At 42.4% G+C, this 15,228-nt stretch overlaps 1 protein-coding gene across 1 annotated transcript in view; it reads left to right on the top strand.

Annotated features, from left to right (window-relative positions):
• The window catches only part of pdcd11 (programmed cell death 11), a 96,810-nt gene that overhangs the window by 74,240 nt on the left and 7,342 nt on the right, over positions 1-15,228 (top strand). Inside the window, exons 29-32 of the mRNA XM_060898788.1 lie at positions 2,234-2,405; positions 10,529-10,696; positions 10,792-10,944; positions 11,201-11,451. Coding sequence (XP_060754771.1) covers positions 2,234-2,405; positions 10,529-10,696; positions 10,792-10,944; positions 11,201-11,451 — 744 coding nt within the window. The remainder of the gene's footprint in view (positions 1-2,233; positions 2,406-10,528; positions 10,697-10,791; positions 10,945-11,200; positions 11,452-15,228) is intronic.

Raw genomic sequence — 15,228 nt, 5'->3', positions numbered from 1 at the left:
AAATCACTTACTGCGCGCACCCCCCCCAGTGTATACTCTACTCTGTCCAACCTGTAACGACATGTCACTTTTCAACTGAACATCATGCTACAGCTCGATAACAGTTCAGAACCCAAGATTAATCATATCCCAAGAGCATCTTATCCCATCACCTGTCAGAGTTGCTTTGGAGGATGTCTGGTGTCTAACAACTGGTCAAATACTACTAAAAATGATTTTAAAATGAAACCAGGCAAGTCTCCGTGCATCAAGGAACCCTGTGAGCCGTTGAGTACAAGGCACATCACGGAGTGTAGACACCCAAACAGCCAACTGTGCCAATGCTTTGTTTTTTTGTAGCGACATTAGAAACACACTTGAGTGTAGATTTGATCAGACAACATTACAGGACACCAAAACAAGGCGTTTCCTGTAGCTCAGTCTCAAGTGCAGCTCTACAACACATACGGTGTGATTTTAAATACAGGAAATGTAACTAATAAAAAAAGGTATAGTAATACAAGCTTCTGTAAACAAATGTATAATATCTCCACATTCACTGGATATGAGCAATCGTGTGCTCTGATTGGCTACTCTACTACTAGGCTATCAGCTCATATACCATGAGTAGAGAAAAACAAAATGGCGGCGCGTGTTGCTGAACCAACCGAGGATGAAATAAAAACTCTACTTGAAAACAAAACCCCAGAAAATACAAAAAAAAGCAACAAAATATGGAATGAAAGTATTTGATGGTAAGATCATATATCTGTTTGGGTTTTTTTCCAGAATGATTATAGCTTTTTTTTTTTACAAACTGCTACTGTCATTTCACCGGTTTGTTTACATTCTAAGCAGAAATTATTTTGTCCGAAGTTTTGTATAGTTTTTGTTTGGTGAATTTGCTAAAAATAAAAATGCTCTGTTTCTTAAAGTCCAGTGACTATGGATAGAATAAAACAGTTATTCTACTCAATCTCGTCGTACATGGTTTATAGCCAACTCAGTGCTACGTGCCTCATCGGCTATCAGCTCATGTACGACTTGATTTTGTGGAATAACTGACGTGTGTGTGTGTATAATGCCCTGTCCACACTAGGGATTTTGTACCGATACGAAACTACTTTCGTACCGCAACACCTGTCCACCCTAGCAACTATACCGGTACTGTAGCAGTAGAACTGTATCGGTACGAAACCCACAAATGTATGGGTTTCGTACCGGTACAGTATCGGTACTGTAGCACTTCGCTGTAGTGTGGACAGATGAAGCGGCTCTGTATCGATACAAATATAATGCGCATGCACAAAGTCACACACCTCAATCAATGTTTTCGCTGAATAAAATAGTGAAGAACGGAGATTCGTTTTCTTTGTTTCTTTCTCAACTGCCTCACGCGTTTTATACGATTCGACTGAATAAATGACCACCAGAAATACAGACTGTACACTGACAACAAAAAGCACACACACGTCGTTTCATCCGTACGGAAGCCGAGAGAGGCCCTTCATATAATCCCTTTTTTTTTTTTAATTCACCTTGTTATCCCGAGATAACGACATAATTAATTCAGGATCTCGAGAAAACAACACAACTAATTTGAGATCTCGAGAAAACAAAACCGTTATTCCGAGATCTCGAGAAAACAAAATTATTTCATGATCTCGAGTAAACAGCTGAGAAATGGTTCATTCAGGTGCGCCAAGAGACTTGTGATATGCTGACTTTGGGGCTGTTTCTCATTCTGTATAGACGCAACTTTGGTCATTAGAATGTCTGGAATAATCGATCACCTAATAAGGCAATATTTTGATCAGGGGTTGACACAGGGAGAGATTGCATTAAGTCTTTTAATAAGGGATCATTTCAAAATTAGTCCGCGGCACCTCCGCAGAAGACTGGCCCGGCTTCGTCTCTACCGACGGAGATACAGTGATCCAGCTGAGATCATGAAATGATTGTTTTGTTTTCTTGAGATCTCGAAATAACGGATGCCATATATTCTCGGAAGGAAGTTACTCGGTAACCATGGAAACATTTCGCGCATGCGCATTTCAACTACCGTGAAAGAAAACCGCAAACATTTCTCGCTAGTGTGGACAGATGCACTAAACTGTACCGGTATACTTTGTATCGATACAGTTATACCACTGTCGTACCGGTATAAGTGTGAACACTGCATAAAATTAGTCATAGATTCTGTGATGGAGATTTCTCAGTGTGGGATTTGCCAAATGTTTGTGTTTACATTCAGCGTTGACGCAAAGAACAAACACGTGGCTCTCTCCTTACTCCCGGAGGACACTGGAAAAGCAGACATTCTCCCAGAATCCCTTGGGCTTCCGCTGCGCCTGAAGGGGAAGGAAAAGGAGGCGCATGACAAGAAGAGTGCTGCAAGGAAGCGCAAGAAGTCTGAGAGCGAGCAGGTGTGTCTCTATCTGCATGCATGTATGCATGGTGGATGTGTTTTTAAAAAAAAAAAATTCTCATAAAATATCAATACAATGCTTTTGTGAGGTTTGTGTGAGCCAGATCCTAACCTGATCCTGAGCTGTCTGTGTGGAGTTTCACATTCTCCCTGTGTCTGTATGGGTTTCCTCTGGGTTATCCAGTTTCCTTCCATCTCCAAAAACAAAGCTGTACAAAGAAATACTGTTTTTATAGAAAATGCTGGACTATATCTAAAAAAAAAAAGACATTTTGGTGTTCATCCAAACCTCAGTTGTAAAACCGTGACAGGAAGTAACTCTGGCAAAAATATCCACAAAGTCACATGATTAGTACATGACATTATAAGCTGGGGACAGGCGGTGTCTGAAACCCCCTCCTCTGTTCAGCACTGCTCCACTTTGATGACCTCTTTCAATCCACCTGTCTTCTATCGCCAGTGTGTACCTCACGATCATGAAAACGGTTTCTTTTGTTGTAGGTTTGTATAAACTGCCGAGTTGTGTCCTGAAGCGTTCGCTTGCCTGTGTTGGGACATGCATCGATTGGGTGGACATTTAGTTTCCCCTGTATAGACCCCTTTCACATGACGTCACCGCGCCGCGAGATTTTGTTAGGCGCCATATTGGAAGACCAAGTACATGCACTCACAATATAAAACAAAGTACGAGCGAGAGTAAAGTGACACGATGGCTGATAATTCTGGTTATGTGAGTACATTACCAGCTGCAGAAAGGGCACGGTATGTGGAGAAACTGGCTGTGATTGATGGGTTTGACCCATATGATAAGACTCGGGGCAAGGGAGAATGGAAACATAAGGAGGACCTGACACCAATTCTGCCATCTGTTTGCTACCCAGACATTGTAAACTATTTGTTGTTTACACCCAGTGCCTACACTCAGTGTTCGAACTATGCCGATATTTTCGGGGGGTCCCTTTTTTCCCTTGGGGGGGGGGGGGGCGCTTGCGCTTGTCTCGGAGCGCGGATCTCCAAACACATGAGAAGCCTATCTTACGCACATATCACACGGACTCCACACCTCCACACACGCATCGCGTCTGAAGTCATAACTCATCAGGGGAAATCGAGTCCGCATTGGCATGTTCAAAAAACAACCTCGCGTCAACAATGATACCACACGCAAGAAAAACAGTCAGGCTACTCAACAACCAACCTGGCAGCAGCGAGCAAGCCCCAAACCATCCTAAATTATTATTATTATTAAATTGCAACTTGGGGCCAATTTAGCATGTTTTAAATCTGAATTTCTTGCGTTTGCTTACCTCAAAGTGTCCGCAGATCATGCACAGACTTATCCATTATATCCACAGTTTTTTGCCAAGTCTCACACAGGTTTCTTTCAAGTCTACTGTTGGGCCAATAAATCATAAATAAAACAGCTCAGATTTGTTTGTTTAAGTCGTTTGCCACTCCACTTTATTCTTGTGGTTTCACATACCGCTGCCATTATTTCCCCCTAATCACGAGTTTGTTGGTCTTCCAATATGGCGCAGGGTCTGTTTACTTCCGGTTTCGGGTGACGTCAGTGAAAGGGGTCTATAGAGATCTTTACATTCCTCACTGTGATTGATCACATATACAGGACATGCAGTGTTGCTTTTAAGATCTTTGGGAATCCGGTCCTTTGGATGGACCAAACCGCTGTCTTAGTGTGTTCATAGGTTTAAAATACACGGGAACGTTGTGTTTGAAAGCTTTGAAAACCTTTTGGAATGTCTCGGAAACTCAAGATACAGAAGACTCTGGATGACCGCATGGTTTTTCTGGCATTGTAGTCCATTTTCTTTGATTTGTCTAAACACCTTTTTATATGTTTTAATGAAGGTCCACTCTGAATAACCACAACGTTTCAATGCTTGATTAATGTGGTTTTAGTATAAATACACAGGTGATATTATAAAAAAATTGCGCACTGATTGGTCGAGAGATTCTGATCATTTCTCGATAATCACCTCGAGCGACTCTGCAGAACGGCATCCATTTTGGCGGCCAATCACTTTGTCACCGTAAGTGTGGAAGAATTACAAATTATGAAAGAAAATACTGTTCCTAAAAGCACTAAAGATGCTATGAAGTTTGGTCTTCAACTGTTCAAAGGTAAGGCGGAACTGTGATTTATTTTATCGATTTCAAAACAAAGTATTTTATGTGATGGCACGGTGGTGTAGTGGTTAGCGCTGTCACCTCACAGCAAGAAGGTCCTGGGTTCGAGCCCCGTGGCCGGCGAGGACCTTTCTGTGCGGAGTTTGCATGTTCTCCCCGTGTCCGCGTGGGTTTCCTCCGGGTGCTCCGGTTTCCCCCACAGTCCAAAGACATGCAGGTTAGGTTAACTGGTGACTCTAAATTGACCGTAGGTGTGAATGTGAGTGTGAATGGTTGTCTGTGTCTATGTGTCAGCCCTGTGATGACCTGGTGACTTGTCCAGGGTGTACCCCGCCTTTCACCCGTAGTCAGCTGGGATAGGCTCCAGCTTGCCTGCAACCCTGTAGAACAGGATAAAGCGGCTACAGATAATGGGATGAGAATGAGATGTTTTTTTGTTTGTTTGTTTTTAAGTACAGTTTTTTTTAAAAAAAATAATCACCTGTGTATTTATACTAAAACAATTATCTGCCTCAGGCTCAGTGAATATTGATGAATAATAACATCGACTTCATTTCGGTTATTATTTAAATAATGTTGGCTGGCTTTTTTTTTTGTGGTATATCAGATATATTCCATTCAGCCAGCATGATATTGAACGAGTCGAAGACGAGTAGCTGAATGGAATATATCTGGTGTACCATGAAAAAAGCCAGGCATTATTATTATTATTATTATTATTATTATTATTATTATACATACACATTCAATGGAACAATTATAGATTTTACAAAAAGTTAAGAACAGGGCGGTAACTTGCCAATATTGAACACTGATTCTGATGGAATGGAATGTACAAAGTCAAAGTTCTAACAATAAAAATGGTACAAGTCCAAAAAGCCTGAACAACAACCCAACTTGTATACAAACTATATCCAGGTAGACAGTTCAAGTTCACAGTTACTTTTGTTCGTAGTTAATTGTTGCATTTCAGTTGTTCAAAACAAAAGGGCTTTACTGAGTGAAGTCCACGAGTGAAGTTCTCTTGTAAAAGTCTCCGTCACTTTTCCTCACCTCCAAGTAGAACTTTGACAGTATTTCTGCTATTGCTCACTTTTCCAGTTTTTTGATGTCCGTTGGTCTGTTTTTCTCTTGTAAATATGCATGAAGAATATCCAGTGACGTTTTGGTAGCCTTTCAGGTGTTCACCGTGTCTTTGTCTTTAAATCTTCCACTTTTAATGAAGCAAACCTTGCCACCATGTTTATGTACAAGCTGTCCGAGTCACTCACTAGCGCAGGAATTGTACGTCTCTGACGTGTCTCTTTTCGAGTTTTTTAATGTCCGTTGGTATGTTTTTCTCTTGTAAATATGCGTGAAGAATATATAATGAAGTTTTGGTAGCTTTTCGGGTGTTCAGCGCGTCTTCAGTTTATTTATTTAGTGCCTAATCCGAGCACTGAATCAACCCCGTTTATTCTCTCCCCGCTGACAAAGAAATGATTGTGTGCATGCGCAGCAGAAAAGTTTTGTCACTGGATCTTCACATGAGCTCCGAAGTGTGACATTGTGTTGTCTTGACAACGTGCAATATTATAACAATATTCCATGCTCATTCTCCATTGGGGAGAGTGGCGTAATACATGTAGGGTAAGTGATATGATAATATTGCATGCCATCAATAAACCCGCAAGAAGGGAATAGAATGCATGTTTTTATTCCATGGAAAAAGTGTCCTGTATGTATAATAATTCCCGATATTTCACTTCACCTTTGGCGAATAATTGTTAAATAGGCTTCAGATTGTGTAGATACATTCTCTGCCCAACATTGCAAAGTACAGCTCACTCCCAGTTTATGCTCTAGTGGGTGTTAGAGTCAAACATTGTATACCTCAACTTGCAGGTTCCCCATCTCCCATCTTTATGGTGCAGTCTAGAAGTGGGAGTTTGTTCTCACTCAAGCCTAGGTCACAACCGGACGTATGATTTTTTGGCCGTGCGATTTTTGGTGTTTCCCAAACCGCTGCGTTTTTTTTGTTCGTGGAGAAAGACGCACGTTGGCCGTAAGTTTGTCTTGCAACCTGAAAAAAACGTAAGCGCCCGTAGAGTTTGTTTGACATGACAAAGAACCTCTGCGGCCGGTCTGCGGCTCGAAAATCAGCACGTCACACTCGCGCCCTCCGTGCGTTTCTTGCGTTTTTTGCACGTAGACCGGCTGTAGGAGCACGTACGTCCGGTTGTGACCTAGGCTTCACATCGTCTTAAGTGAACTTGATGTTTTTGTCCACTGATTTAAGGTGATGTGTAACAGGGACGATTTCATGGCTCTCGATTTTCACCCATGCTTCATTCACATGCCTGAACCAGTCACTTGGGACATCAACAGTTCCTTCTCCACCACTTCTCTGTAGAGACTGGTCACATTGGGAGATACGGGAGAACCCAAGATACAGCAGTGCTTCTGTCTGTAAAACACATCTTTGAATACCGCATACTACTTCCTTTCTACCAACGTGAGTTGTGTTTGGTGACTGAATGTCTCGTCATTGTTCAGTTTCAGCTCACAGTTTCAAATGCCCATGCTGTTGCTACACGTAAACAATGACGTGACCTTGTATGACCCCTTTGTCTCCTCTGATTCCAGGAAGAGTACTTGGAGTTGTGTGTGTAGTACTCGGTGTTGCCAACAAGGGCAGGGTTAAGATAGTAGCCAGGTATTTTGCAATGTTGTATGGAACTGAATTGATACCACTGGTACGGAAGCCGAGAGAGGCCCTTCATATAATCTTTTTTTTATTCACCTTGTTATCCCGAGATAACGACATAATTAATTCAGGATCTCGAGAAAACAACACAACTAATTCGAGATCTCGAGAAAACAAAACAATTATTTCATGATCTCAGCTGGATCACTGTATCTCCGTCGGTAGAGACGAAGCCGGGCCAGTCTTCTGCCGAGGTGCCGCGGACTAATTTTGAAATGATCCCTTATTAAAAGGCTTAATGCAATCTCTCCCTGTGTCAACCCCTGATCAAAATATTTCCTTATTAGGTGATCGATTATTCCAGACATTCTAATGACCAAAGTTGCGTCTATACAGAATGAGAAATAGCCCCAAAGTCAGCATATCACAAGTCTCTTGGCGCACCTGAATGAACCATTTCTCAGCTGTTTACTCGAGATCATGAAATAATTTTGTTTTCTCAAGATCTCGGAATAACGGTTTTGTTTTCTCGAGATCTCGAACTAGTTGTGTTGTTTTCTCGAGATCCTGAATTAATTATATCGTTATCTCTGGATAACAAGGTGAATAAAAAAAGATTATATGAAGGGCCTCTCTCGGCTTCCGTACACTGGTCTAAGTGGGACTATGTATTTTTGGTTATCCATGTATGCAGGATGTAGTTTTTCCAGGATCAAGGTGGTGATATAAACTGCGATCTGTCACTTGTTGTTTTTCCAACTCATTACCTGTTTCTTGTATTTACTCATGGGATCAGGCTTAAGCATTTCATGTGTTATTTTCACTGAGGAGTGTGATTTACGTTAGAATGGTAATCCTCTCAGTTCAACACCACCACTGTGCATTTCCTCTCCTCTCTGTTATCAGGGTTGCGATGTTTGTTTCGATCCTTACTCAGTGTGATTGTGGCTTTTTTTTGTTTGCTGAGATTAGCTTAGCGTTGGATAGCGTGGTGGAAACATGAATACAAAGCTGTTCAGCCTCGTCTTCAGGAATATTGTCGTTTTTGAATAGCAGATTCTCCAAATTTTTCCCCTTCCCTCTTTTTCCGTTGGTGCTAAAGAAGGCAGCTGGACTTGCTTGAAATTCTTGAAGATGTTTCACCTCTCGTCTGAAAGACTTCTTCAGTTCTGTCTGACTAGTGCGGAGTTCCACGCATTTATCCTCTGGTAATAAATCCAGGTATTTATTTGTCCAAACAGGACAATGTAGTGTACGCAGTTCAATGCAGTGAGGAATGCACAGACCTGTACATTGGGGAAACGAAACAACCGGTTCACAAGTGCATGGCTCAACACAGGAGAGCCAGTTCCTCAGGCCAGGACTCTGCAGTCCGTCTTCATCTCAATAACAAAGGACACTTGTTTCAAGATGGCAATGTACGCATTCTAGCCAGAGAAGACCGGTGGTTTGAAAGGGGAGTAAAAGAAGCCATCTTTGTCAACCTGGAATGACCATTACTGAACAGAGGAGGTGGGCTGAGACACCACTTACCAGCCACTTACAATTAGGGATGTTAACCGATGACCGTTTGACCGGTGGTTGACCGAATCAACGTCAACCGGTTAATTTTTTTTTTTGGTTGTCGGTTAAAAAAAAAAAAAAATCAATCGTTTTGAAGCTGCCGATTTTGGAGCGGAGGACTTGGAATTCCATGTTGTAAACGCTTGGGGCGTGCCATGCGGTGTAAGGACGACAGCTGACAAATCAGAAACACCCATTCAGTCATGTCCCGCCCCAGTTAAAGACAGCTGACAAATCAGAAACACCCACTCAGTCATGTCCTGCCCTCCCGCTGCCACTCTGCGAAAGTGTAGACACAGGCTTTTTAGCTTACAAATTACTATTCTGGTTTTTTTTTTTATTATTAGAAGGCACATGGAGTTTAGTCCTGCCTTGGCCAGTGCATTCTGAAAGTATGTTTCGGTCTGTAGCCAACAATGCATGTTATTGCAGATCATATCTCTCCACACAAACTAAAGGCGCAGATGCCGACTTCTTTTTTTTTTTTTTTGAATCGCGCAGATCCGTTTTTTTTTTTTTTTTTTTGGGGGGGGGGGGGGGCGTTGGAGTGTCTGAATGTAATTTCAAGGTGGATTCTGTATTAAAATTACTAAATAGGGGGTGCTGTTGCAGTCCATGAGGCGTGGGGGGTGTGGGAGGAAGGCAGTGGATCAGGGGGCTGCGCGCGTTTGCGCAGAAGCTGCGCACATTAAATTTTGCGCAGCTTCGGCGCGGGCATGCGCGGCTTTCTGATTTGCTGTTTTCTTCTCGTGCTTGTACTTCCTGTGTTTCGTGGACTGTGGCGGCATTTGCTTATATGCAGAATTTGCTTTGATGAAGTTGTGGTCGGACGCTCCAACGCCCCCCCCCCTTGGGAAAGGAAGGCCGGATCTGCGCGATTCAGCCGTGGAGAGGGCGGCATCCGCCAAAAGGCGCGCCGTTTACATCCCTGTAATAATTCCAATTCTAGAATTTTAAACTCATAGGTTAACCGACTTTAACCGGCTAATGAGGCTCGGTGGTCGGTCAAGATTTTTTTTAGTTTTCGCCATCCCTACTTACAATGTAGTCCTTGGCACACTTCCCAGAAAACTGAATACACATCCACACCAAGATTCAGCTGACTTCAATGACTCACATGATGGCAGAGAGAACTATTGACCCACAGATCACCCTACCGATCCTCTAGGCTGCTAACACCGTTCATACCTGACCCACAGGGACCCTAACACCTACAGGATGACTGTGACCTCAACAACACTCCTTAGGGTTGCTTTTGGTCCACTCGAGGATAAACACCTGAAACTCCTCACTAGTCAGACAGAACTGCAGAAGCCTTTCGGATGGGAGGTGAAACGTCTTCAAGAATCTCAAGCAAGTCCAGTTGCCTTCTTTAGCACCTCCGGTTTACTATGACCTGGATGACTGAGAACCTTCACCAACCTATTCCCTCTCTTTCCCACTTCTTTGTTCATGTCACTACCAAACTGAGGGGAGCCTGTTTTCCAATAACGTGTTAAAAAGAAATACTTGTGGTGAAAGGGGTGAGTATTTATACTTGGTGGTCTTCGGTTTACCTGGTCGCAGCCCCCAAGTATCACCTACATAGTTATTGTGACCTCTTCTGTTGTTAAAGGTTCGACGTGTTGGGTTTTCTGAGGTGCTTTTCTGCTCACCACGGTTGTAAAGCTCGATGATCTGAGTTGCTGAAGCCTTCCTGTTCATGTTCGCTTTTCTCTCGACAGAACGAAGCTAGGGAAGCGAAGAAACGAAAGAAAGAAGAAAAGGATGCAGCGATCAATAAGAAAAAATTAACAAAGGAGAGAAGGCTGAAGAGTTTGCAAGCTGATGATCAGGATAGTGGAGTTGAGGTGTATTTTAGAGAAAAAGACGATGACCAAGCAAAGAAAAGGGTGAGGCACTCTTGAATCTTGACTTGGTAGGTTAATTTTATATAACAAGATGATGATTGGACTGATGAAGGTACACAAAATGGTCTTTATTTTAGGGTAAAAGTGAGGCTGCAGCTCCAGAAGAGCCAGGCAGGCTACAGGTAGCATCTGATTTCTCCTGGGACGTAGTGCTGAGCTCACTCAAACCTGCATCATCTGTCGAAAACGCGTACGAGTCCAGCGAAGATGAGCCGGACGATCATACCAAGGTCTGTCCTCCTTCAAACATGCACACAATAATTCATAACGTGGCATATGCACCAATAATAATTCATTGTATATGTTAATAATCTTGATGTAGCGCTTGATTTGTCAAGTTTTACACGTAATTAGGATTTGTGCACCTTTTTAATTTGCTAACGTCGAGTCAGCCCCATAACTCTACAGTTAACCTCACGCAATCCGCTCATCATCATTCTGTTCCTCAAACTCTCCTTTTCACATCGTCTGTTTTCTCGCCTTCAGACAACGAAGAAGTCTCGGCGGGAGGCGGAGATGGAACGTAAGGAGGCAGAGCTCAAGCTCAGCAAACTGGAGGCGGAGCTTATGGAGCCCTCGGCCCGACCGGAGAGCACTGAGGCGTTTGAGCGACTGCTGCTCTCGTCCCCGGACTCGTCTCTGCTCTGGCTGCAGTACATGGCCTTCCAGCTACAGGCCACACAGATCGAGCAGGCTCGCGCTGTAGCCGAGAGAGCCCTCAAAACCATCTCCTTCAGGTGGGTGCCTGAGAATAGAGTTGGCTCCAGAATTATTGGCACCCTTCATTTTTATTAAACACGTCTGTGGTTTAATCTAGCACCAAAAATATGATAATCTTTTGTGCATTTTTCTTCCCCCCCCCCCCCCCCCCCCCATGTTGATGAATGACGATGGAAATTTGTCCTCTGTCTCACATATTTATACTCCAGTTAAACAGGAAGTCATGGATGACTCCTTAAAAGTTTTTAAACATCACATGATTGATATTTCTTCATAAATCTTTTTACCCATCTTTACCAAGGGTGTTGATTATCTGTAGGTTTGTGTGTACAATTCTTAGTGTATGTAATGCCTTATTGTAATGCTTTAAAGTGAATATATATCGTTAGTAACGACCAAAATGAATTAATAAGGGGAGGGGAATAATATTAATTACTTATTTTATTATCAAGCACAAAACTATCGGTAAATCGTGGCTTCCAGGGCAGCCTTGCCCCAGGGCTCATCTCACATGGCGTCATACGTGGAATCCTGGGTCATTTCAGTTCCTCTGACTCCGTGCTTGTTTACTCACTGAAATTGGATGTTGTTGTTGGAATCTTACAAAAACAATGATGTGAAAGCGCTGTGTTGTGTTTGGATGTTCAAATCCATCTAATACAGGACATTCAGTTCACGAATTTCCGAGAAATTGCACTAATCTAAAGCAACAGTGGGGTGAGGTTTGTGCAAACGAAGCGGGCAGATTTTGTGTCGCCTACTAATAATCAATCTGATTCATCACCACCAGAACGATCACATGGGAATTATTGGAGCAAAAAAGAAACCCATTTATTTAATAAATGACATTTGATCTGACATTTGGACAGTTCGTCAATTCCCCAGTTATCATCCACTTCATATTTTCTTTCAATAATTACCCTGTATAAGTGTACGTTTTAAAGATTATATTTCTGCATTTATTGAGTACATACTGTATATGCTATTTAGGGGCGGCACGGTGGTGTAGTGGTTAGCGCTGTCGCCTCACAGCAAGAAGGTCCGGGTTCGAGCCCCGTGGCCGGCGAGGGCCTTTCTGTGCGGAGTTTGCATGTTCTCCCCGTGTCCGCGTGGGTTTCCTCCGGGTGCTCCGGTTTCCCCCACAGTCCAAAGACATGCAGGTTAGGTTAACTGGTGACTCTAAATTGACCGTAGGTGTGAATGTGAGTGTGAATGGTTGTCTGTGTCTATGTGTCAGCCCTGTGATGACCTGGCGACTTGTCCAGGGTGTACCCTGCTTCTCGCCCGTAGTCAGCTGGGATAGGCTCCAGCTTACCTGCGACCCTGTAGAACAGGATAAAGCGGCTAGAGATAATGAGATGAGATATATGCTATTTACCAGCTGGGAGGTCCGTATCGTGAAATACCGTGACCGAGGTCTTGAAAGTAGAGGGGTATTTCACCATACGGACCGACCTTAAGCTGGTAAATAATATATTTATTTTTTTCTTTACCAAATTCTAACAGAAAACGAGAACGCCCGAAAGGGAAAACCGAGCCGAGCCGCCATTTTGAATCCTCATTCACGGCTGTAATGCAAATGGCTTCCTCCTCGGTATACAAGTGCACTTCCATGGCAGGAAAAAAAAAAACTACATTTTGCTGCCTATGTAGTCCCCTATTTATACAAAATTGAGTCATTCAGGATTCAGCCATGTTTTTGCTTGGCGTTAGCAACAGTTACAGGTTTTTAGCTTTCTCCTGAAATGTTTTCTTTTATTTCGTCTTCCTCAGGGTAGTAGAACTCGCTTTCGCTGTGAAGACTGTCGTTATCGCTATCCGTGATGTAAAATTAATGCTTTTCTCCTGAGAAATGTGAAAATAAATGTTGACCGAAATTGCTATACTATGTTTGTTGCTGCTGTGAACGAGCAAGTCGCCAGAGGTCCGTATCCGGGGTCCGTATCGTAGGATACGGACCCGCTCGCCAGCCAATCAGAGCGCAGGATTTGATGGAAACCAGACTGCGAAAAAAATAAATGTAAATATTTTCCCGTATTTTGCAGCGGCCAGCTTAGAATCCACAAACCAATCTGTGTTTCCAATTCTCTCTGGCTGGTGGGGTGCTATCGGCGGTGAGCGGGACTGTCGTGAAGTGGCAGTCTTGGGGGCTCGAAAAGAGAGACATTTACTCCGGAATATCCTCGATAATCATCTGCCTGTTCATCTGACACACAAGAGTCCCAATTACTATCAGAATTCTCTCCAAAACGTGATTCCATATCGAGACTGGTACACACGGGAATGAAATTGATACCGGGATTGTTACACGTGTGACATCATGCACTCCTTCGGGATCTTCTGGATCAGTCTCGACAGATTCCGTGAAAATCAGCTGATCGTATTGATTTTCCATTCATTTATGGCCTTTTGGATCAGCTATGGTTCAAAAACACGTGGTCGATCAACTTAATGATTGTGGCTTTGTACAAGGGGAAAAAGTGGGGTTTAGGGACATTAAATTCACTTTAATAAGAGGGCAAAATATTATTCCTAGTTATCATAGAAGTGAGAGAGCTGTCTGTGTCTGCTAAATACTTTATCTGTATGCATCAGAATGTCTATTCTGGACAGGCTACTAACAGTCGTACAGTGTGTTGGAGGTATCCAATGACTGTCTTTGTTTGAATTGTGTAGTCTTGTAGTGTTGTGAAAAAGTTTCACATAGTAGGTGATCTAAAGCTCAAAAGCCCCAAGAAGAAATTTCCCTGACTGTGATGGGTTTAACTGGATCAGAATTTACCAAACATCACTAGAACCCAAAAATATTAAAACAACCCTTAACCCTTTGGTGACTGACCCCTTGAAAATGGTTCCTCCAGGAACGATGACTTTTCAGTTGTCAAGACAACGGAAAAACTAAAATACAAAAACAGAAAGATACGTCACAATGCTCTTGTGCACAAAACAAAATGCTCTTGTCAAGACAATGGAAAAACTAAAATACAAGAGCATTTTGTTTTGTGCACAAGAGCATTGTGATGTATCTTTCTATTTTTGTATTTTAGTTTTTCCGTTGTCTTGACAACTGAAAAGTCATCGTTCCTGGAGGAACCATTTTCAAGGGGTCAGTCACCAAAGGGTTAAACTCACCCAAAACTAGTTTTGGAGACCAATTTCTTTCTCTATAAAATATTAATTTTTCCTGAACTGGCAGGGTTTTATTTATTTATTTTTTAAGTCTCACTGGACGTTGTGTTTGACCATAAAAAATTATTCCCCTGAAAGAATTGAATCATAAGCACGTTCTGTAAAGTTTTATACTGATTTGAAGATGGTGCTTGGAAGGACGAGATGATGGTTCTGTGTTAAATCCATTGGTGGAAAGCAGAAAGGGATTCAGATCTCTAGGAAACTCACCGTCCACTATATGTTTAAGCTATTCTACGAAATCGAGTCGTATATGAGCTGATAGCCGAAGAGACGCATAGCGCCGAGTTGTCTATAAGACATGTACGACCAGATTGAGTGGAATAACTGTTTTATTCTATCCACATTCACTGGAGTTTGAGAAACGGAGCATTTTTTTCTTTTTTTCTTTTTTTGCAAGTTCGATAAATAAAAACTTTTTTTATACAAAACGTCCGACAAAATCATTTTTGCTTAGAATGTAAACAAACCGGTGAAATGGTAGTAGCAATTTGTGAAAAATGCAATAATTTTTGAAAAATGGAAAAAAAAAAGATGCGTTCTTACCATGAAATACTTTCATTCCATATTTTGTTGCTTTTTTGGGGGGGGTGTTTCTTGAGTAG

This window comes from Neoarius graeffei, chromosome 18, assembly GCF_027579695.1.
Source record: "Neoarius graeffei isolate fNeoGra1 chromosome 18, fNeoGra1.pri, whole genome shotgun sequence".
Taxonomy (NCBI): domain Eukaryota; kingdom Metazoa; phylum Chordata; class Actinopteri; order Siluriformes; family Ariidae; genus Neoarius; species Neoarius graeffei.
Note: the sequence above shows the minus strand (reverse complement) of the source record. Positions and strands in the feature narration are given on the sequence as shown.